General features: G+C 43.0%; 1 protein-coding gene across 8 annotated transcripts in view; it reads left to right on the top strand.

Moving 5' to 3' along the window:
• Nucleotides 1-20,119, top strand: part of LOC119950706 (proliferation marker protein Ki-67-like) — a 66,116-nt gene extending 45,997 nt beyond the window's left edge. For all 8 annotated transcript variants that reach the window (XM_038773365.1, XM_038773372.1, XM_038773364.1 and 5 more), the window contains 5 exons: nucleotides 4,280-4,438; nucleotides 6,580-7,367; nucleotides 13,700-13,844; nucleotides 14,901-18,107; nucleotides 19,533-20,119. In XM_038773365.1, the coding sequence (XP_038629293.1) occupies nucleotides 4,280-4,438; nucleotides 6,580-7,367; nucleotides 13,700-13,844; nucleotides 14,901-18,107; nucleotides 19,533-19,672 (4,439 nt within the window). In that variant the 3' untranslated portion in view covers nucleotides 19,673-20,119. The remainder of the gene's footprint in view (nucleotides 1-4,279; nucleotides 4,439-6,579; nucleotides 7,368-13,699; nucleotides 13,845-14,900; nucleotides 18,108-19,532) is intronic.
• The last annotated feature ends 2,914 nt before the right edge of the window (nucleotides 20,120-23,033 follow it).

Consider the following 23,033-nt stretch of genomic DNA (forward strand, 5'->3'; position numbering starts at 1 on the left):
GGGCTGAACAGACCCATTCGGTACTATGGGCCATCAACAGCAGAATTGTGTGCCTCCTCAGTCTCATGGCACAGTACATCCGTCAGTTTACTACTACCATCAAGCCAGAAGACCACTTCTGGTTCAATAAGGAGTCCAGGAACAGCACCAGGCATACCTTGAAGTGCCAACCTCGTAATCCTACAACACAGAACCAATTGCATGCTAAACAGTAGAAGCAGAGTGCACTGATCAGTTCAGTGATCCCATGCACAATTGATTAATCAAAGCTCTCAAGTCCTGCCACGTCCCATTGTGAATAGCGGCGCACAATTTACAAAACTGTAAATTATTATCGGTGGAGGAGGCTCCACCGAAATTTCTATCCTCTGTGCCAGTGCAAAGATGAGGCTGAATCATTTGCAACCATCTTCAGCCAGAACTGCTGAGTGGATGACCGATCTTAGACACTTGAAATGAAATGAAAATCGCTTATTGTCACAAGAAGGCTTCAAATGAAGTTACTGTGAAAAGCCCCTAGTCACCACTTCCGGCACCTCTTCGGGGAGGCTGGAACGGGAATTGAACCGTGCTGCTGGCCTCCCTTGGTCTGCTTTAAAAGCTAGCTATTTAGCCCTGTGCTAAACTTCCTGAGGACTCCCAATGCCTGTCCTCAGCCAATTGTGTTCACACTGAAAGCATGATACAGCAAAGGCTATTGGTCTTGACAACATCCTGGCTGTAGGACCGAAGACTTATGATCCAGAGCTAGTCGCATCTCTAAGTGAGCTGCAAAATTGGCATTTATCTGGCGATCTCTTCAAAAAATGTCCTGTCCGCAAAAAGCAGGACAAATCCAATCTGACCAGTCTACACTGGATCATCAGTGAAGTGATGGAAGGTGTTGTTGACAGTGTATTTAATGGTCTTGCATAGCAGTAACCTGCTCCATTTAGGTTCTACCAGGTCCTTGACCTTATTCATGGGGAAAATCTTTGCTAGTTGGAGGCATAACACAAAGGAAGGTCATTGTTAGTAATTTTGTAGTACGGAACTTGAGTATAGCTGGGGGGAAAAAAACCATCCAATCAAAGCTTTTGTATCTTGCGCTCATCAGGATAGCTCACAAGAAATTTCCCAGCAGTAACGGAAGAGCAACAATTATTGTGCGAGAAGAGTTACGATTGGTTGGCAAGTGGACTCTGGTGGAGGTGTTGTCATGGAGAATAGAATGGAGCAGTTAACTGCCCAGCTTTGTTCAAATTCAAATAGGGCAGGTAGACTCCGGTCCATGGTCATGCCTTCATCCATCCGAGTCCACTTGCCAACCAATCAGCATTCTCTTTCCATACAGTGTAAAACACTGGTCCCCTGTTAAATGTTGTTAATTTCCTCATAGCTTCTGTCGCGACACGACGGACTTCCTACAGAAACTCAGCACCCATGGACCAGTTGAACCAGGAACATTCCTCGTCACAATGGATGTCTCGGCACTCTACACCAGCATCCCCCATGACGACGGCATTGCTGCAACAGCCTCAGTCCTCAACACCGACAACTGCCAATCTCCAGACGCAATTCTGCAACTCATCCGTTTCATTCTAGACCACAACGTCTTCACCTTCGACAACAAATTCTTCATCCAGACGCACGGAACAGCCATGGGGACCAAATTTGCACCTCAATATGCCAACATCTTCATGCACAAGTTTGAACAGGACTTCCTCACCACACAGGACTTTCAACCGATGCTATACACCAGATACATCGATGACATTTTTTTCCTTTGGACCCACGGTGAGACATCACTGAAACGACTACACGATGACATCAATAAGTTCCATCCCACCATCAAACTCACCATGGACTATTCTCCAAATTCAGTTCCATTCTTGGACACACTCGTCTCCATCAAGGACGGTCACCTCAGCACCTCGCTTTACCGCAAGCCCACAGATAATCTCACGATGCTCCACTTCTCCAGCTTTCACCCGAAACACATTAAAGAAGCCATCCCCTATGGACAAGCCCTCCGTATACACAGGATCTGCTCAGACAAGGAGGAGCGCAACAGACACCTACAGATGCTGAAAGATGCCCTCGTACGAACGGGATATGGCGCTCGACTCATTGATCGACAGTTCCACTGCGCCACAGCAAAAAACCGCACCGACCTCCTCAGAAGACAAACACGGGACACCACTGACAGAGTACCCTTCGTCGTCCAGTACTTTCCTGGGGCGGAGAAACTACGACATCTTCTTCGCAGCCTCCAACACATCATCAGCGAGGATGGACATCTTGCCAAGGTCATCCCCACACCCCCACTACTGGCCTTCAAACAACCGCGCAACCTCAAACAAACCATTGTTTGCAGCAAATTACCCAGCCTTCAGAACAGCAACCACAACACCACAAAACCCTGCCAGGGTAATCTCTGCAAGACATGCCAGATCATCGACATGGACACCACCATTACACGTGGAAACACCACCCACCAGGTACGCGGCACATACTCGTGCGACTCGACCAATGTAGTCTACCTCATACGCTGCAGGAAAGGATGTCCCGAAGCGTGGTACATTGGCGAGACCATGCAGACACTGCGACAACGAATAAACGGGCATCGTGCGACTATCAACAGGCAGGACTGTTCCCTTCCAGTTGGGGAACACTTCAGCAGTCAAGGACATTCAGCCTCTGATCTCCGGGTCAGCATTCTACAAGGAGGCCTTCAGGAGACGCGACAACGCAAAATTGCTGAGCAAAAACTTATAGCTAAGTTCCGCACGCATGAATGCGGACTCAACCGGGATCTGGGATTTATGTCGCATTACATTCGGCCCCCACCAACAAGCCTGGACTTGCAGAGGCCTACCGACTGAACTGGCTTGGGACAATTCACACCTCTTTAACCTGGAGTTACCTCTCTCTCTGCATCTTTGATGATTTGATTGCCTGCAGGTGCTCGCATTCCGGGGCATCTCTGACTGTGTCTATATAAACATTTCTGGAACAAGCCTTTCCGTTCACCTGAAGAAGGAGCCGTGCTCCGAAAGCTCGTGTTTGAAACAAACCTGTTGGACTTTAACCTGGTGTTGTAAGACTTCTTACAATTTCCTCAGAGTTATTGGATGTTTACAAAACAAACCCTTTGATAGCAAATCTCTTTCAGCAATGGTCTAGTTATGTTTGTGATTTTTGGAGGCCAATCAGCTCAGTCCCAGGACATGCTGCAGGAGTTCTTTTGGGGTCGTGTCCTCTGCCCATTCGTCTTGAGCTGGTCATCAAGGACCTTCTTTCCATTATAAAGTCCGAAGTGAGGATGTTTGCTGGACGATTTCACAGTGCTTGGTATCATTGATGATTCCTTAGATACTGAAGCTGTCGGTGTCTGCAAGCAATCCCTGGACAACATTCGGGCTTGGATTGGTAAGTGGCAAGTAATATTCATGCCACAGTGCCAGGCAATGACTATGCCCAACAAGAGAGAATCTGATCATCCCATGACATTCAATGGTATTATCATCGCTGAATCCCCTATGGTCAATATCCTGGCAGTACTATTGACCAAAAGCTAATCCAGTGTTATAAGTACTACAACTACACAAGCAAGATCAGAGGCTGGGAATTCTGTGGCAAGTCATTCAATTGATTCTTAAATCTTTTCACCAAGTCAGGAGAGTGATGTAATACTCCACCCCCCTGGATAAGTGCAACTTCCAACACACGAGAAGCTTGATCATTCAGGACAAAGCAGCCCGCTTGCTCGGCAGCCCATCTTAAACAATCCCTCCACCACACAGTAGCAGCATTGTGTACCATATACACAATGTACTGCAGCTTCCTTTGAAAGCACCTCCCAACTTCATGATTTCCACCAACTGACAGGGACAGTAGACACATGGGAACGCAACCACATGAAAATTCTCGTCCAAGTCAAACATCATGCAGTTGTGGAACTATAACATCTCAACTGTTATTGGATCCAAACAGCATTTTATGTACACCAAAAGCAGATGGACTACAGCAGTTCGAGAAGTATACATAATCTGGACAGGGAAGATAACTAGATTCATTTGGAACAAATCGATAAGTTTAAAGAAATTAAAGTTATAAATAGTGAATTCCCTGAAACTGAAAATATTTACAATCATTTTTCCTCTGTATTGGCAGCTACCATGTAATCTAGAAAGATAATTCAAATTAGTATGAGGCAAGTCTTTTGTTTAAGGAACTTAATTGCTAATATTGGACAAAATATGATATTTCTGCTACTTTTATTTTATCTATAATACAGGTGTAGCTGAAATGTTCAGCACTCCTATTCATGAAAATGAAAACACCCATCCGATACTCTGTACCTCGAGCATTGTTGACGAGTCTCAAACTGCTGTGACCAGTCCAGTAACCCAGAAATCATTTGATGACTCCATTATCAAAACACCTGAAGAAACTGGTTAGTGTAATACAACTTGCTACTATGTTAAGAGATGGGTCTGTGCCCTTTTTGCTGTCCCAATCCTATATACTAACTCTTTTTTCATTCCTTTACTTCACTGTCATCTTTCTTGCATTTGTCATACCTGCTTGCTTTCATTGCCCTTGTCCTGCCTTCACTTCTCAACCAACTTTATCCTGCAACACGGATTTCCTAGCTCAGTGTACCTACTCTATAAAGCAGTGTTCTTCAAATTTTTTTCCCGGGGACCCATTTTTACCAATCAGCCAACCTTCAGGACCCAACCCGGCTGACCTGCGTGACCCACGCCGGCTGACCTAAGCGACCCACCATTTTCTCTTACCTTGTTTGCTGCTGATAAAAATGGAGGAAATGGTTTTGGGTGCCTTTGGCACTCGTACACGCTCCTCCAATGGAACCTGTTGGATGAAGGTGAAGTCTTCCGGTGTCGGAAAGTATGGAGTCTCCATCTGTCCAAAGTTCTGCATTTTTTTTCCTGTAAAATTTTATCAAATAAATCCACCCTGAACTTGTGGAAAAAAAATGAATTAAATAAATGAAAGAAATAAAAATTAAATGAATAAAGTGAATAAACCCCCCCAGAACTTGTAAAACAAAAAGCTGCGACCATCTAAAAAAAATAGCGGCACGGGAGGGGCCAGAGTCACAGAGGGAGGGAGCCGGGCACCGGAATGGGCACCCCAGGGGGAGGGCACACTGGGGATTTGGGGGGGGGGGTGGGAAGGGAAGAGAGGGCAGGATAGGGGTGGGGAGAGAGGGTCAGAAATACCAGCTACAACTTTGAATCACGTCAGCCTTAGAAGCAAAGTCAGGGGTGGGATTCTCCGACTCCCCGCTGGGTCAGAGAATTGCCCGGGGCTGGCGTCAATCCCGCCACTGCCGTGTCCCGAATTCTCTCTCTCTCTCTCTCTCTCTCTCTCTCTCTCTCTCTCTCTCTCTCTCTCTCTTTCTCCCCCCCCCCCCAAGATTCGTCGGGGGTGGGAATCGCGCCAGTCGGCGGGCCCCCCGCAGTGGGGTGTGTGGTGGGTGCACGATCTGACCCCGGGGGGTGTTCCCACGGTGGCCTGGCCCGCGATCGGGGCCCACCAATCGGCGGGCCTGTGCCGTGGGGGCACTCTTTTTTTCTTCCGCTTTCGCCATGGTCTTCACAATGGCGGAGGCGGAAGCGACCCCCTCCCCAGCGCATGTGCCGGTATGACGTCAGCAGCCGCTGACGCTCCAGCGCATGCGCGGACTTAAGCCGGCCGCCAAAGTCCTTTCGGCCCCGGCTGGCTTGGCGCCAAAGGCCATTCACGCCAGCCGGCGGAGTGGGAACCACTCAGGCCCGGGCCTAGCCCCTCAATGTGAGGGCTTGGCCCCTAAACGTGCGGAGACCTCCACACCTTTGGGGCGGCCCGACGCCGGAGTGGTTCACGCCGGGTCCCCCCGCCCCGCCGGGTAGGGGAGAATCCCGGCCCAGATTTCTACCAGCAGTCAGAGGAAACAGCAAGCTGCGAACTGTGATTTTAAAATATTTCTTACGGACTCTAATTTGGCCAATTCATCTGATTTATTCTGAAATGTATACTTATGCATGAGCTTAGAGTGTGCTGAAGTCAAGAGTGCATTTTTAATATTTAAACCAATCTAAGTAAATACAAATAAACTAACCTCCAGTAAACTTGTCTGATTAGTTAGTATGTAACCAAACTGGCAAGGGATATCCTCTGTCACTGCGGTCAATGCAGGACAGGGACGAGGCATGAACTGGAGGGATTTGAAACTGATGAGAATTTTTAAATCTAAATGATGCTGGACCAGGAGTCTTGTGAAGTCAGCAGGTACAAGGCTAATCGGTGACAGGAATTGGTGCCTGTAAGGACGTGACCAGCAGTAGTTTGCATTAGTTCAAATTTATGTCGGGCACATGGTAGGTGACTGATATGGATACCATTGATATTTTTCATTGCAAGTGTGGACATTAACATTTATTACTAAAAACAGAACGCACAGATAATTTATTAATATGATTGCTTTGTCCGCTTACGACTGATTGCACAAATGCATTGTTGTACTGGTTTTTATCAACATTGAAAATACCTCAAATTTTAAAATGTCTGTATTACTTTTACTTCTAGGTGTAATGGCTATCTCACCACTAACTACCGCTGATCCAAGAAGTAATAGAAAATACAACAATTCAGTTTCTCGTTTATTGAGATGTAGAGCTAATTTCTCTTCTAGTTTGAATGATCTTTCTGAGAGCATATCCCAAGTACCAAAAGTAAAAGGCAAGCCAGTAAAAGACGTAGTTGATATAAAACGAACCATGAAGACACCCAGAATAAAAGGAAAGCCAGTGGAAGATATGGTTGGTGTAAAAAGAATCATGAAGACACCCAAAATTAAAGGAAAGCCAGTTGACGATATGGTTGGTGTAAAAAGAATCATGAAGACACCCAGAGTAAAAGGAAAGCCAGTGGAAGATATGGTTGGTGTAAAAAGAATCATGAAGACACCCAAAGTAAAGGAAAAGCCAGTAGAATATTTTACTGGACTATGCAAACTTATGGCTGAGCCGAAACCAAAAGTAGAATCTCCTGAGGTTAGCTATGTTGGAATTAAAAAATTGTTTCAAGGGAATAAAGAGATGGAAAGCTGTGACTACAGTGGTTTGGCTGAAATGTTTTCAACTCCTGTAAAAGCTGAAGAGAGTTCAGATTCCAAGCTGCAACAAGCTTCAAAAATAAGTACAAATGAAGAGGAATCAGATATACCACCTGCATTGCCTGAGAAGATCTATAGTGATGGACAGACAACAGAAAATAAATTTAGCCAGATTGTAAAACAGCACAGTGATGAACTATTGACAACAAACAATCCTCCCCAAGAAGGTGGAAATTCAAGCCTGACATCAGATGCTCAGGTAAATAAAACTGTAACATTTAACATGCTAGTAGAACTAGACAATACTCAATTATTGTTATGTCCATTTTAATCAATAATGATGTGGAGATGCCGGCGTTGGACTGGGGTGAGCACGTACAAAGTCTTACAACACCAGGTTAAAGTCCAACAGGTTTGTTTCAAACATGAGCTTTCGGAGCGCAGCTCCTTCCTCAGGTGAGCTGCGCTCTGAAAGCTTGTGTTTTAATCAATAATGGTCTTTGATTCTCTAATACAAGTTGTACATGAAGATTGTTTTCCCACACATGTCATTTGATATCAATTTGACCTGGGGGCTGTTTGTTGCTTTATGTGAATTAAGCTGTCGTGCCATTGTGAATCATTATTTCCCACATTATCCTGTCAGAAATACCATGTTCTTATGCATCAGTAAAAGTTTTTGTATTTGCCTTAAGGCAATCCTAATGCTTTAAGTTGACCACACAAGTGCTTGCTTCAGTTCACCATTGTCCACCATAGAAATACCATCATTGGATACTTTTATATCAGACATTCAAACCAGGTGACCAGCCCACTTTTTATTCTCACTATATTTCCTCGCCTCAGAACATCTTAGGTCTTGCCACCATTGAATGTTCAATATTAATCTTCACTTGGATGGGAAGAAAGATTTCTGATGGAATGGCTCCAAAGATTTCCTGTTTGAGGCTTACAAGACAGTAATTATATTTTGTTATCAGTTTAATGCCCTTTTGCTTCCATTATCTCTCAGCTGTCAAATAACATTATCGGCTATAAGTAACCTGGTTCACCTCATAATTTATGAGTACATCCTAGAAAGCAATTGGTGCTTCCTAGGTAGACAAACCTATTTATTGCAGGCAGCATGTGTTCTTACGTGGGACGTAGTTTCTGAGGCAGCAAGGTCATCAGTAAATGAACTCCTAAGTTATTCTTCAGAGGTTTTCGTATTGGACTGCAGGGTTGGAGCTTGTTTAATTTATTATCCAACCTGAAGCAAATGTATGCTTTTTGTCCACGGTCCTGAAGGAAAATAAACAACCTAGATGCAGAATGGGAGCCAAAATACAGCCCTGTTTGGTTCCATTGAAGACATGGTGACTTCATCTTCCATGACTCTTGCTTGGAACATGGGATTTGTCTCCTTTTTCTGAGCGCACATCATTAATTGGGCAAGAAATTTTCAGCTGCAGCATACTTTAGGAAAGATGTGTAAGATATTAAACCTTTTTTGCATAGTTGCTTGAAGAATGGTTCCAGATTTGAGGAATTTTAGTTAAGTAGATAGATTGGCTGAGGTTTGCCTTGGAGATAAGACAATTGAGAAGAATTTGATTCAAAAATCAATAGAGCGTGGACAGAATTAGTGGGAGAAACTTCCTGCAGGCAGAAGTTTCGAGAACCAAGGAAAGCTGATTAAGAGTTAATAGCACAAAAGTAATGACAAAATGAGGGGTGAAAACACTGCCACAAGTAGTTAGGATCTGGAATGCACTGCACTGAAGAGTTTGGTGGAGGAAGGTTGAATTGTCATTTTCAAAAAATAATTGGGTAATTATTTGAAGAGACAGTATTCCGAATTATGGGACTAGGTGATGGAGTGGTACTAGGCAAGTTGGTTTTGCAGATTATGAAGCCAAATGGTCTCCACTTTATGATTCTATGTACCAAATTGGGATAAGCCGGGCAAGAATTTACCCTGTGTAATTCCTCTGGCACAGACAATGGGCTGGATTCTCCTAAAAAAGGGACTATGTCCCCACGCCTGAGTAAAAATGCTGGAATTTTACTCCAGAGATGCCTGGAAAAAAGATTGGCTAATTCATTGCCGTCCAGGGGGCTAGCAGGTACCTGGAGTAATTCACGCAGCTTTAGCTGCGGATACAGGCCCACGGTTTGGTGTCCGTGCATGAGCACGGTGGCGGACTGCGGAGCCACAGGCAAAAATTAGAACCCCCAATCAGCCAGGCGCTCGAGCATCTAACCGTGCGTTCTAACCCCGGCCGCCTATAAGGCGCCCCCCTCCCCCCACCAGGGCGGCCGCAGACTGAGTCCGCAGCCGCCACACCAGCATCCCGACCGGAAATACGTGGTTAGAGCCACGCCACTGGGAACTCAGCCGGTTGGGAGCGGAGGATCAATGGGTCCCGAGCCGTGCGGTCCCGTACTCCACGATCACGCCGATTCTCAGGTCCCGGAGAATCACCTGACTGGCTTTGGGCGCGAAAGTGGATTCCCCGCGCCGAACGCAATTTCGGCGCAGGGCTGCGGGGAATCCAGCCCAATGTGTCTATGCTCTAGCTGGAAAGGCTCAACCAGAGACTGAGCTAGCCGGTGTACTCCAAAAGATCTCAGCTGTTATAGCATTACTATCTTGAGAAAACCCGAGAGGCTCAGTGGTGTCAGGCAGTGAGAGACATTGATCAGACTTTCAGGGAGTTGATTCATGACCTTAGTAAGGGCCTCCAATTTAACAGAATCTTGAAATTAATAATCTATCTATAAAATTCCGTCAGTTAATAAGGGGGGGGGTTTATCAACTCATTAGGACTGTGGTGTCCTTAATCACAGGGAAGTATATGGTTCATAGCGTCTTAGAACACTAGCATATAAGTGGATTTTTGTTTGAAGCTCACAATTCTAGTTCTATGGTCTTTCTGAGGTACCCCTAAATCTTTCCCAATCTGTTTAGAAATTGTACTAACTTTAGAGATTCTATTCCACAGCTCATCTGAGCTGATGTTCTATTCCAACTTTAACCTTGGTGCCACTGAAACTGGCAGGGTGATTTGACTACACTGTCTTCAGAATAGAACTGTATGGATATTTTCTTGAGGAAAGGGGTGGAGCAACACGGTAGCATTGTGGATAGCACAATTGCTTCACAGCTCCAGGTTCCCAGGTTCGATTCTGGCTTGGGTCACTGTCTGTGCGGTGTCTACACATCCTCCCCGTGTGTGCGTGGGTTTTCTCCGGGTGCTCCGGTTTCCTCCCACAGTCCAAAGATGTGCAGGTTAGGTGGATTGGCCATGATAAATTGCCCTTAGTGTCCAAAATTGCCCTTAGTGTTGGGTGGGGTTACTGGGTTATGGGGATAGGGTGGAGGTATTGACCTTGGGTGGGGTGCTCATTCAAGAGCCGGTGCAGACTCGATGGACCGAATGGCCTCCTTCTGCACTGTAAATTCTATGATAATCTAATGATGCATCCAAAGCTAGAATCCCCTGATTCTCAAAAGAATGGGGGTTAAAACCGAAAAAGTAGTTTTTGATAAAGTACTGAATACAGTAGGAAATTTGAATTGTTTTTTGGAGCAGGCATGGAGCTGGATTAGGGGTTCGCCCCTGTCCACACTCTGAGCCCTGGCTTTGTAACTCTGAAAAAGTAATACAGTAGGAAACGAGGTGGAGTTCAGGAAGGGTGGGGGGGTGTGCAGAAAGGTAAAGATTGGCAAGCAACATAAGAGGGAACTCAAAAATCCCTCCGCATTTAAAATAAGTTTAAAGAAACTGGGGTTGATTAAAGATGAAAAAGAAAATATGGAGGCAGAGGAAATAGCTGATACTGAATGAGAGGTTTTTACATTTTCCATCACTGGTGTTGCAGTAGATGAGATGGGACTATAATCAGGTTACGAACAAATGGGAGGTAAGGGATCAAATTTGGGAAGATTTGGTAGATTAGGGACAAGGCAAGAGAGAAAGGTACAAATATGGGAAATGATAGACAGACTGGCAGGAAGGGTCAGTGAGTACAAATCTAAGAGTAAATCAGATAAGGCTACAGATGCTACAAAAATAGTAAAAGGTCAAAACTCCGCATCAAAGGCTCTGTATCTAAAAGCGTTCAAAACAAAACCGATGAACTGATGCCGCAAATTAATAAATATAATCTGAGGCATTACAGAGAATTGGCTACAGGATGACATAGATTGGGATCTGTATATTGAAAGATGTGACGGGAAGGACAGGAAGTTAATATATTGAATATGTGACCGCAAGGACAGGAAGTTAAGAATAGGTGAAGGTGACCGTTATACCTATGATGGTATTAGCACATTCGAGTGGGATGACCAAAGGTCAGGAATCATGGTGGTAGAAGCACTTTGAGTCGCGATGACAAATTATAAGTGGAAGAAGTCATTTGTGGAAGTAGTGTACAGGCCCCTAGTTGTAACTACAGGGTAGGACAGGATACAAAATAAGAGGAAATGGGAACTTGTCACAAAGGTATGGTGATAGTTATGGGGCATTTTAATTTACATATAGATTGGAAAAATGAAATAGGGGAATTCATAGAATGTTTTCGGGTTAGTTTCTCAGAACAGTACTTGTAACAACCAAGAGCAGACTATACTAGGCCTGATATCGTGTATTGAGAGAGAATTAATTGATAACTGCACAGTGAATAGCAGCAAGCATAATATAATTGAATTTTACATTCAGACTACATCCAAGACTAGAATTTTAAATGTAAATAAGGGCAATTATTATTATTTTTTTGTTTAAATTTAGAGCACCCAATTCATTTTTTCCAATTAAGGGGCAATTTAGTGTGGCCAATCCACCTGGCTTGCACATTTTTGGGTTGTGGGGGCAAAACCCAAGCAAACACTGGGAGAATGTGCAAACTCCACAGGACAGTGACCCAGAGCTGGAATCGAACCTGGGACTTCAGCGCCATGAGGCTGCAGTGCTAACCCACTGCGCCACTGTGCTGCCCCAATAAGGGCAATTATGAGGGCAAGAAAGCGGAGCTAGCTAAAGTGAACTGGTAAATGTACTTGAGGGATAGGTCAATAGAGATTCAGTGGCAGATGTTTAAAGGATATTTCAGAATGCACAAGACATATTCCAATAAGAGAGAAGGCCTGTCATCCATGGTTAACTAGAAAAGGAAGACCATGAAGCTGAAAGAAAAGGCATACATTTGCGCAAAGACTAGTCAGGTTAGAAGATTAGGAAAAAATATAGAAAAACAAAGATTGACATGGAGCGGAAAATTAGATAGAAAGCTAGCTAGTAATATTAAGATGGATAATTTCGATAATTTCTATAGATATTTAGATATGAGCATTGGTCCTATAGAAAGCACACCTAGGAAATTGATGATGGAAAGTAGGGCTATGGCGGTGAATTAAAAAGGTATTTTGTACTTTTACTACAGAGGACACAAGGAACATCCCAGAAATGTATGTAAATCGGAAAATGGAAGGGAGGGAGTAACTCTAAAAATGGAAATTGTGTAGAATAAATTGTTAAGTCTGCAGGCAGGCAAATCCCTGGGTCCAGATGGACTATACCCTGAGCTCTTGAAGTGGTCAATTAAATAGTTTTAATTTTTAATTTTCTAGATTCTGGAAAGGTTCCATTGTATTGGAAGATAGCAGATATAACTCCTTAATTCCAAAAAGGGAGGGAGACAAGTCATGGGGGAAATGTTGGAAGGGACTATTAATGATATAGCAGAGCTATAACTTGGAAAATTTGAAGGCAAATCGGAACACTTTCCCGAAAGGCAGTGGAAGTAGAGTCTTTTAATATTTTAAAGTCAGAGCTTGATAGAGTTTTGATGAACAAGGTGGTAAAAGGTACCTGGGTAGGTAGGATTGTTGGGTTGAGGTTACAGTCGGATCAGCCATTATCTTATTGAATGGCAGAGCAGGCTTGAGGAGCCGAGTGGCCCACTCCTGTTAATTTGCATGTTTGTACATGTTTGTTCATAAATGGCACACATGTGAAATATCAGCTGAATTTGATTTGGATGGTGTATACCCAGTAATGTTGTCTTCCAGTAACAAAAAAAAACGGGCAATTTATTCCCCGATTCTGGATCTGGATTTCTTGCTTGTATTGCATCTGTGGAATCACCAGCTGTTACTGCCTGACTTGGACTTTTTATATATTTTAAACCGTTTCCGTTTGCCAAAACATTTGCTTACAAACCTCCAATTGAATTTTTAAGGAAATAAAAACAGTTTCCTTTCTGTGTTCGCTTGTTCTTTTTCCAGTTTCTGTTTGTTTAGGGTCTATCTTATAAAAAAAAAATTTAATTTAGAAACACAGAACTTCTCGTCATAGTTTACAGAGTTAAATTTTCCTCCACTCGTGTTCTATATTGGTTGGAGTTATAATTGGTATAAAATATGACCAATAAGAAGGGTGCTTATTTCTGATTATGCTCCAACAATGCTGAAATGCTTGAAGTAAGGGGTTAACATTTAAGTTAATATTTGAGTGATGCATTAATTAGATATGTGAAACTGGAATCTTTTGCACACTAGTGTTCTGTACAACTAAGCCACGTGTAAGAATCTTTTTTGTGTTTTAGGTGACTAGAAAGGGACAAGTCCGAACCAAAGGTGTGACCTCTCCATCTTCCAAAGAAGAGTCCATGCAGCGACCTGAGCAACTTAAAGCTTCACAAATGTTTCCTGAAAATGGGCATGTTGATTTTTCAGAGGGGGAAATAACTGGTATGATTCTTTTAAAAAAAAATCAAATTATTAAATAGTTATTATTTGGGCTAAATCTTCAATTCCCCTTAGCATGTCACTCACTTCAATATTTTAAATGAAATTTGAGGGAGTGAAATCTGATTTTAGGCTTCCAGTCATTTTTCAAAATAATCCTTTTTAAGGGTGGAGACCTCTCTCCTGATAGCAAGATTAGGAAAAAATATAGAAAAACAAAGATTGACATGGAGCGGAAAATTAGATAGAAAGCTAGCTAGTAATATTAAGATGGATAATTTCAAGCTATGATGTAATTTTAATTTTGAAGGATTGTGGCAGATTATAGTTATATCTGCTGCAAGTTTTTTTTGGTCGGTTCCACAACTCTCCTTTCACTTCTCGATTGTTTTTGAAAGAATTCGACTTCCTGCACCTTTTCCAACCACCATTGCTCTGCTTTCAGCCAGGGAGCCTGAAGACTAATTTAATTGTCCTGCTAGAGTGGATCTAATCAGCCTTAATAAATAAATAAATAAATAAAGCCAATTAAAGAAAACCCTGCGTTTTTTAATGTAAGAATTCGGAAACATGAAATTATAATGGCTTTTCTTGTGTAGCTTTAGTCTAATTGAAACCAGTAATATATAGTGCTAAAGTTGTTAAGTACCAATGTGCTAATAAACACAGCTAATTTTAGATGAGCACAAATATCTAATTTTGGATGGGGTTATGAAGCACTTTTGCATAAGTGTCAAAAGGGTTTCAGACTTGTCCCATCCAGAGAGCTGAACAGAAAATTCGGCCAGATGTTCCAAAGGAGATGCTGTTTTTTTTTCAGTTGGGATTTATATCAAGGTCTTGTCAACTGGACATGAGGTCCCATGGCACTGCGTTGCAGATCAGTAAAATTTACTCCGGCCTGGTTACTAAAGCGCAGATATGTGTTTGGGCACTATCTTTCTACAAATTGGCTGCCATAGTTCCTGCATTGCAATAGTAGTTACATTTAGAAGTAAGGCTCTTTGGATGTCTTAAGCTTGTGAAAGGTGTTATCGTAATTTTTTTTTTCTCTATTAGAATCTAAAGATGGACATGCTGCAGTGAACAAATGGATTTCACCAACAAGGAGATCTTTAAAGGAAAGGAAGGAAATGAAAGATACTGGTGCAGAAGAATTCCCAACAACAGTAAATGCCATACCAAACAACACAGAGGAAGTAGGAAAATTGAATTCAACAAGGAGATCATTAACAAGGAAGATTAATGATACTGATGTGAAAATGTCACTTATGCCAAACAAAACTACACCAGGCAAAAGAGAATCTCACCATGAACAGAGTGAAGAGCTAATTGTGTTGAAGCCACAGGCGAGGGGATCATTGAAAAAGAAGGGTAATTTTCAAAATGCTCCCAATGTTGAATTGAAAGGATTGCCTAGCTCAACAGTAAAGATCCCCACATCAAGCAAGAATGAATCTCCAGGTAGAGCAATTGAGGAAATTAACAAGCTGGTTTCGCCCAGAATTAAATCATTGAGAGGGAAAAAGAAAGTCCAAAATGTTCACAGCAACAAAATGAAAGAATTATTCGCACTTGGCAAGACTATACCAGGCAGGAAAGAGTCTCACATTGGGCAGATTGATGAAGTAAATGAAATTACTTCACTAAAAAGCTCATTAGAATGCAAGAAGGAAGCCCAAAATATTCCAGACGTTGAAGTAATAAGTCCACCTATTTCAGCAAAGAACTGCATGCAAGATGAGAAGCCAATTCCAGTGGCACAAATTGAAGAGGTGGTGTGTACAGCTTTGAGAAGATCACAAAGAAGAAAGAAAGAAACTGAAAATATCCAAGTTACTGGAGTGAAAAAATCATCTACTGTAGCCAAGAGCTCAAATGGTAAAACATCTCGGTATGGACAAACTGAGAAACAAGACAATTCAACTTTGAAAATGATAATGCAGGAAAAGAATAATACTAAAAATGTTGACTCGGGGTTACTGAAAAATGGATATGCATCACCAACCCCCCCCATAAAAGAGACAGAAGAGGTTAAAGATCATCCAATTGAAGATGAAAAAGCACTCATTAGAGTAGGAAGACCACAGAGGAGAAAGAATATAAATGTTGAAGAAACAGAGACAACAAATGGGTACACAAGGAAGAGAGGTGCTCGCTGTGCACATATTGAGAACATAAAAGAATCAAATGACTCGCAAAATAGTTTAACAGATCAGGAAGAGGTTGATAAAACAGGAGTGAATTCTGATCCAAAGGAATCTGTGAGAAATGGAGTAAAGACTGAAAACATAAAAATACTTGAAAAGAAAGACCTGGCTCACTCAAAAGCTAGATCCACACGAGGAAAGAGAGGAGCTAAAGACTTGCTTTTGGAAGAAGTTGGAAAGGATTCTGTACCAGCAAAAAGATTGCGGAAAGAGGAAGAACTGGCCAAGGCTCCAAATAAAGCTGTACAATGGGATCCGAACATTGCAACTCCCAAATTAGCAGAATGTACAGTCGAGGCATTAAAAGAGACAGCTAATAAAACAGAACCATCTGTACTTGAAAGGACGTCACGAAGAGGAAAAGCTGCAAAAAGGGAAGTAAATACGCAAGTTTCAGTGGAGTCAGGAGACGTATCAAGAAAAGCAGTATCCGAGCATTTAAACAGTAAAGTAAATACTGATGCATTTGCATCCCATGAACCAACTGAACAGAAAGGAAGGCCAAAAAGGACCAGAAAAGACATTTCGTGTGAGATAAAGGCAGTCACTAAAAAGGACAACGGTGCTGAAAATACCAATGAAGTACCACCTGTAATAAAGTTATCGCCTACACCAATAAAACAATCACTGAGAGGGAATGTCAGACATAAAGTAACTCAAGTTAAGGAAGAGCATGTAAAGGAAATGTCTTCTAGAAATTCAAAAAGAATCACAAGGAGGCAAAAATTAATGGCAACTACTGGCGAAGAACCACATGTTCCAGTAAGGGGAGCTTCAGGGAAAGAAAAACATAAAGTGACCACGCCTTCATCAAAGATGATGGTGAAAGGGGAGCAAGCAAAGGAATTGCTGGTTGAATGTGAGGATTTACCAGAACAAACAGAAGAGCAGCAGACTATAGTTACAGTCGATGCACTATTGGATACTGTAAGTAAACAGGTGCTACTGCAAGAAGATGAACCAATTGTTCAAAAAGGCAAAAGTGAAATTTGGCAACAGACTAAAGGAGCTCTTGCTTCCCTGTTAAATGTTGATATTACTATTGGAGAACTGGCCCTGAAAGAGAAGAGAAGCCATTTGAATGTCTCTATTGGTGGTAGTGAAATGGTTGATGATTTAGATATCCAAAGCAACACTGGAGCTACTAAAGGATCTTCAACTAAAAGTAATATTTCTAATGCAGCAGAGAGGGCCTCTGAAGTGAGGAGAGGTACTAAGAAAACGGATATGGTATCACTTAATAAATATGAAATGAAAGAGAACGCTCGATCAAAGAGAAGTGTTAGAAAAGGAAGATCTTCAAAGATGATTGCAACAGAAAGTGAAGTGGAAAATTTAGTTCTTGATACTGCAGAGAAAACATTGGACTTGCCCAAGAGGGCTTCAAAAGCATCTACTCGGTTTAAAGATACTCAGGAAACAAAATCTGATGATAAAAAGCTGCCTGAGCCAGCTACTAATAAACTCAGTAAAAGGAAAATTGCAACCGAAGATGCGCCATCAGGTCCTCCAGAAGGCCTACAAATTGAGAAAGAAGTGGTTGATCCTGCTAAGGCCCCCAGAAAAGGTGGCCGTGGAATGGTTAAAAGAAATACTTCCGCTGTAATCAATCAGGAGTTGAACATAGATGTAACTGAAAAGGAACAGGTACTGAGTTCAGCCAACAAAGCTGAGAAAAACAAGAGAGCCAGAAGAGGACAAAACTGCTTTGACAAGGAAACTGCTATTACGGTTGCTCAAGTAGAGAACAGTGAACTGATTGATAAAAGACGGAAGAGAGCTAATCCTGCAGCACAAAGAAATGGTGATGAGCAAATACAATCCAGAAAAGATGAAGCTAAAGTCAAAGACCAAAAGAGTAACAACCTGTCAGTGGAATCCTCAAAACCAGCTAGGAGGGCAACAAGGGCTAACAAATCTTGTGAAATTGCAACAATAGAACCAATTTCAATCCAGCCATCTGCTAATGCATCCATATGTCCGTCAAAAATAACCCTCCGAGGAAAGCGTGTTAGTGCAGAAACCTCTGATCCATCTCCTAAAAAAACAAAAATGGGTAAGAACGTTCTTTCATTTGCCTGTAAAATGAGGGGGGAAACCCAGTAACGCACATGTTTTAATATTTTAAAGCGGCAAATAAATTGCTTAAATTCGTTAATAAAGTTATATGACAATAGCTATACAAGTGTAACCGTATGTGCTGCCCCCTCAATTACCATTATGCTAAGTGGCAAAAACAAAAGTATTTGGCTCCAGTTTTAATTCCATTTTGGCCTACACTCTACAATACATAGTTCATAAAATGCCATTTGTCTTTATTATGTCACTTTGTGCACCAGACTGATGCATCTTATGGTTTTATTAGAAATTCTCTGGCTTATTTGTACAAGTTATAAGAATTTTTGGTGGAGGAGCAAATGATAACAGCTCATTGACCATGGTTGAATTTTTACATCAAATCCTATACATCTCCGATACCCATATTCCTGATGAATATACTGAATGACTAATTTGTTTTTGTTTTTTGTAGTATACATTTGCACATTTTACTGTAGCCATATTCTGCTGCTTTTCTGTTTGGGTACAGCCACACATGCAAGGATTCTTAATTAATTGACTAAATTTCTTATTTCGGTCCTGATTGGCCAACTTCTTACACCGAGACAGTAATCCTTAGTTCTAGACTTTTCATTCAGGAAAATTTGGGGCAGCACGTTAGCATAGTGATTAGCACAGTTGCTTCACAGCTCCAGGGTCCCAGGTTCGATTCCCGGCTTGGGTCACTGTCTGTGCAGAGTCTGCACGTTCTCCCCATGTCTGCATGGGTTTCCTCCGGGTGCTCCGGTTTCTTTCCACAGCCCAAGGATGCCCAGGTTAGGTGGACTGGCCATGCCCAATTGCCCTTAGTGTCCAAAATTGGCCTTCGTGATGGGTGGGGTAACTGGGTTATGGGGATAGGGTGGAGGTGTGCGGTTGGGAAGGGTGCTCTTTCCAAGAGCCGGCCCAGACTCAATGGGCTGAATGGCCCCCTGCTCTATAAATTCTATGAAAACAGCCTCTTAGCATGTACTCTGTTGAGCCTTCTAATCAGGGAAATATTGTTCCAATAACATCAATTTATTTTTCTAACTTTCAGAGAAGTAGACCCATTCTACCCTATCTGCCTTATGCCAGGCATCAGTCTTTTACTCCCAGGGAAACATCTATTTTCTTGTTCATCTAATTTACTAATCTAACACCACTGACCTATACCTGAGTAATTGGCTTTGTTTAAATGTAAGCCCTTAGCTTTAGACTTGATCATATCTCCATGTAACATGATGTGAAATTCATCATATGACCTCACTTTTATCAGCAGATTTTTTTCTATATGTGCACTTATCATCCATGCCTCATTATTGGTATTGTCGAGGTATTTATCGGTGATGTTTTAAAGTGTTGCTTTTAAGTTATATTCTTCTGTATATTTATGACTTTACAGAAAAGGTGACTGGAAAGGTTGAAACGGTAACGGCCCAAGGCAGAAGAACAACTAAAGTAGCTGTGAGCACAAAAAAGCCACTTCCTGTCACACCACAACCAGCCAAGCCAACTGGACGTTCGACCAGATCGCGAAAATAGAAAACCCCACATCCAGTCGTACTCTTATAATCCACCTGCATATAGATTGTAGAAATTGCATTTTATTTGCCCTTTTGATTTTCCTACCTTTTTTGTTTGCTTTTGGCACAGGTGAGCTGTCGCATAATTTCAGTAGGTTGCTTGGCAGTCGACGGAAAAAGAATATATTAATGTATTGGAATTTTGGTAGAAGGACCAATGTTTTTGTGATTTTTTTAAAGTTTAAGATTTCGGGTTTATGGCTTATAGGGATAAAAATAAAGCAATTATCAATTCATGCGCATAGTGTTAATTGTGAAGATGTAAACTCAGCTGTTGTTTCCTTGCTTTTAAGTAATCTGTATCAAGTATTGGAATTGTACATGGATATCAAAAAAATGCATTTTTATACACTCTAAATTCCTGTTGCAAGAGATTTAATTTTAGCAATACATTTTGTATATTGGGTTCCTTGTCTTGCATCCAAGTTCTTTTAAAAGGGAAAGGCTTCTTAAGGCATTTAAACTGCTTTATTTAAAAAAATGTTGTGTTTGCCTTGCTCAGCTGACTAGCATTAAGATGGCATGAATAACCTAACATTTAAAGGAACCATGTAGTACATACAGGTTAGCTGCTGGATTATTTCTTCTGGCTGCTGGTAAACTTTTAACTGCTTCTGGAGGTTTTCTACACAGTCGATGTTTTATTGCATTACAGGGTGTGGTTTGACTGAACTTGCTATCTATTTGTGCCATTTAAAAATATTCTGATGTAAAGTTATTTCCAAGTATGGGAGAACTGGCAGACCTTACTCTGGGAAATTAACATGATTGGGAAGGTAGGCTGCAAAAAGCAGACTCCAGTTGGAGGCCAAAAATAAGTGTCTTAAGGGAGAAGAATTTAGCTCAGCTTTAACAAGGACCAGCGCATGCAAGTGAATTTTTTCGGTATTCACTGAAATAGTTTGCTGTCGCCTCAGCATGGCAAGGACCCTCTTTTCTATGGTATCAAGGTGACCTAGCTTTGAATTTTTAAAAATTCCATTCTCTTCTTTCAGGCTGCTACTAAAGATAAAATCTCATTTTGGAAAATGAGTTGACTGAGATCTCTTAAGAGAGAAGTATATCTTGTTCCCATTTGCAGAGGAGCTCAACTGTACTCGTTGCAAACTTTCCTAGTTACGGTGACATTGACTGCAAGCTCCTTGTCTAAACATTGCCATTTTAATAACAAAGGGAATTGATTCCGCTTCCTCAATGCACAGCATTGCTGTGACCATGGGCAGGTGAATGCCTGATATCCTCCGTCTAATTGGGCATCTTCGCTGTATGTGTAGAATGAAATGACATGTCACAAGGAACATAGAACAGGTCATTAGTCTCCGTAAACAGTCTCCATGTCACTCTGCTGAATACGACAAGTTTTTTTCAATGTGGGTAGTGAGATTAGTGGTAGTATATGCAGCCATATACTATATGCATATATAGGCAATCTGTCCAGTATAAGGAAATGAAAATTGCTTATTGTCACGAGTAGGCTTCAATGAAGTTACTGTGAAAAGCCCCTAGTCGCCACATTCCGGCGCCTGTCCGGGGAGGCTGGTACGGGAATCGAACCGTGCTGCTGGCCTGCTTGGTCTGTTTAAAGCCAGCGATTTAGCCCAGTGAGCTAAACCAGCCCCTACATCGTCCACTTTCTAGCAATACCTGCTGATACCGTTGACTATCAGTACATCCAAATATCTTGAATGAACCCTAATGTGAGCCAACACTAACCTCACCATCCTTTCGCATGGTGTATTTGGATGTTATAACATTGTAATATATCACATGTGTAATAAGTGAACAGGTAAAAATTATGGCATGTGCCAGTCAGAAAATGGAGAAAAAACTTAGTTGTAGACTAGATTCGGTTTAGGCAATTGTTATGCAAGTAGGCCTACGCCAACTGAATACTGTATATGGTACCTATGACACATCCAAAAATATCTGAATACTGAAACTCAATTGGCCACAAGATTTTGATAAAGGATGCTTGACCTGTACCATAGTTTAGTTCACCTCCGTTCAACATCAAATGCTAAGTCAAATCCACTATACTATGCAAGAAAATCACTTTTTGTTTGTTTTGGGTGTGTCTACTTGTCTGATGCTCCTTCGAGGTGCTTTGCTAGTGGCTGGGGACCATATGATGTAGGCATAGAAGTAGGTCATTCGGCCTATCGTGTCTGCCATTCAATGAGATGACTTCTGACATAATCCTCAGCTCCACTTTCCCCCCATATCCACAGAACCCTTGATTCCCTTACGGATTAAAAATCTTTCTTGCTTTGAACATACTTAATGACCCAGCCTCTACAGCTCACAGTGGTAATGAATTCTCCGCCAGCAGAGATTTGGCGGGGGTGGGAATCGTGCTGGTCAGCCCCCCCCCCCCCCCCCCCCCCCCCCCGGTGGCCATTCTCCGGCGTGGACTAACCCACCTACCTTACCGGTGGGCACTTGGGGGGGGGGGGGGGGGGCTCGCGGGGTAATCTGACCCCGGGGGTTGCCCCCACGGTGGCCTGGCCCATGACTGGGGCCCACCGATCAGCATGCGGGCCCATGGTATGGGGACATTCTTGCTTCCGCCTTCGCCATGGTCTTCATCAGACACTCCGGCGCATACGCGGACTTATGCCGGCCGGCAAAGTCCTTTTGGCCCCGGCTGGCGTGGCGCCAAAGGCCGTTCATGCCAGCCGGCAGAGCGGGAACCACTCCAGCGCGGGCCTAGCCCCTCAATGTGAGGGCTTTGCCCCTAAAGGTGCGGAGACTTCCGCACCTTTTGCGGCGGCCCGATGCCGGAGTGGTTCATGCCACTCCAACATGCCGGGATCCCCCGCCGGGTAGGGGAGAATCCCAGCCCTGACTTCTTGGGCGTGATCCTCCAACACCCCGCTGGGTCAGAATCGCCAGCGAATCCTCTCCCAAAGTATCCGACCGGTAAAAACTCGGTGCGGCGTCAATCCCGCCGCCCGCCTCGGAGAATGGCGGGAGGCTATGGACCCCGGTGCTGCCCCTATTCTCCTGGCCAGATGGTCCGAAGTCCCGCCGATGTGACCATGGGTCATGCTAGTGTAAATCAAAACACCTATTTAACGGTGTCAACCAGTGCTGATGGTTGACGCCGTTCAGTGTGGAGGTAGGTGACAGTGTGGCCGCAGTCTGTGGGTGGGGGGGGATGAGAGCGAGTGCCGGGGGGGGGGGGGGGGGGGGGGGGGGGGGGGGGGGGTTGTCTGCCTGGCCAGGTGCCATCCTCCCACAGTCTCGCCAATGGCATCTGGCTGCCCAGGGGGGTACGGGCAATGATAACGTTATCGTTCCCCCTCCCCACAGCCTGTCAT

The sequence above is a fragment of the Scyliorhinus canicula genome, chromosome 16 (genome assembly GCF_902713615.1).
Source record: "Scyliorhinus canicula chromosome 16, sScyCan1.1, whole genome shotgun sequence".
Taxonomy (NCBI): domain Eukaryota; kingdom Metazoa; phylum Chordata; class Chondrichthyes; order Carcharhiniformes; family Scyliorhinidae; genus Scyliorhinus; species Scyliorhinus canicula.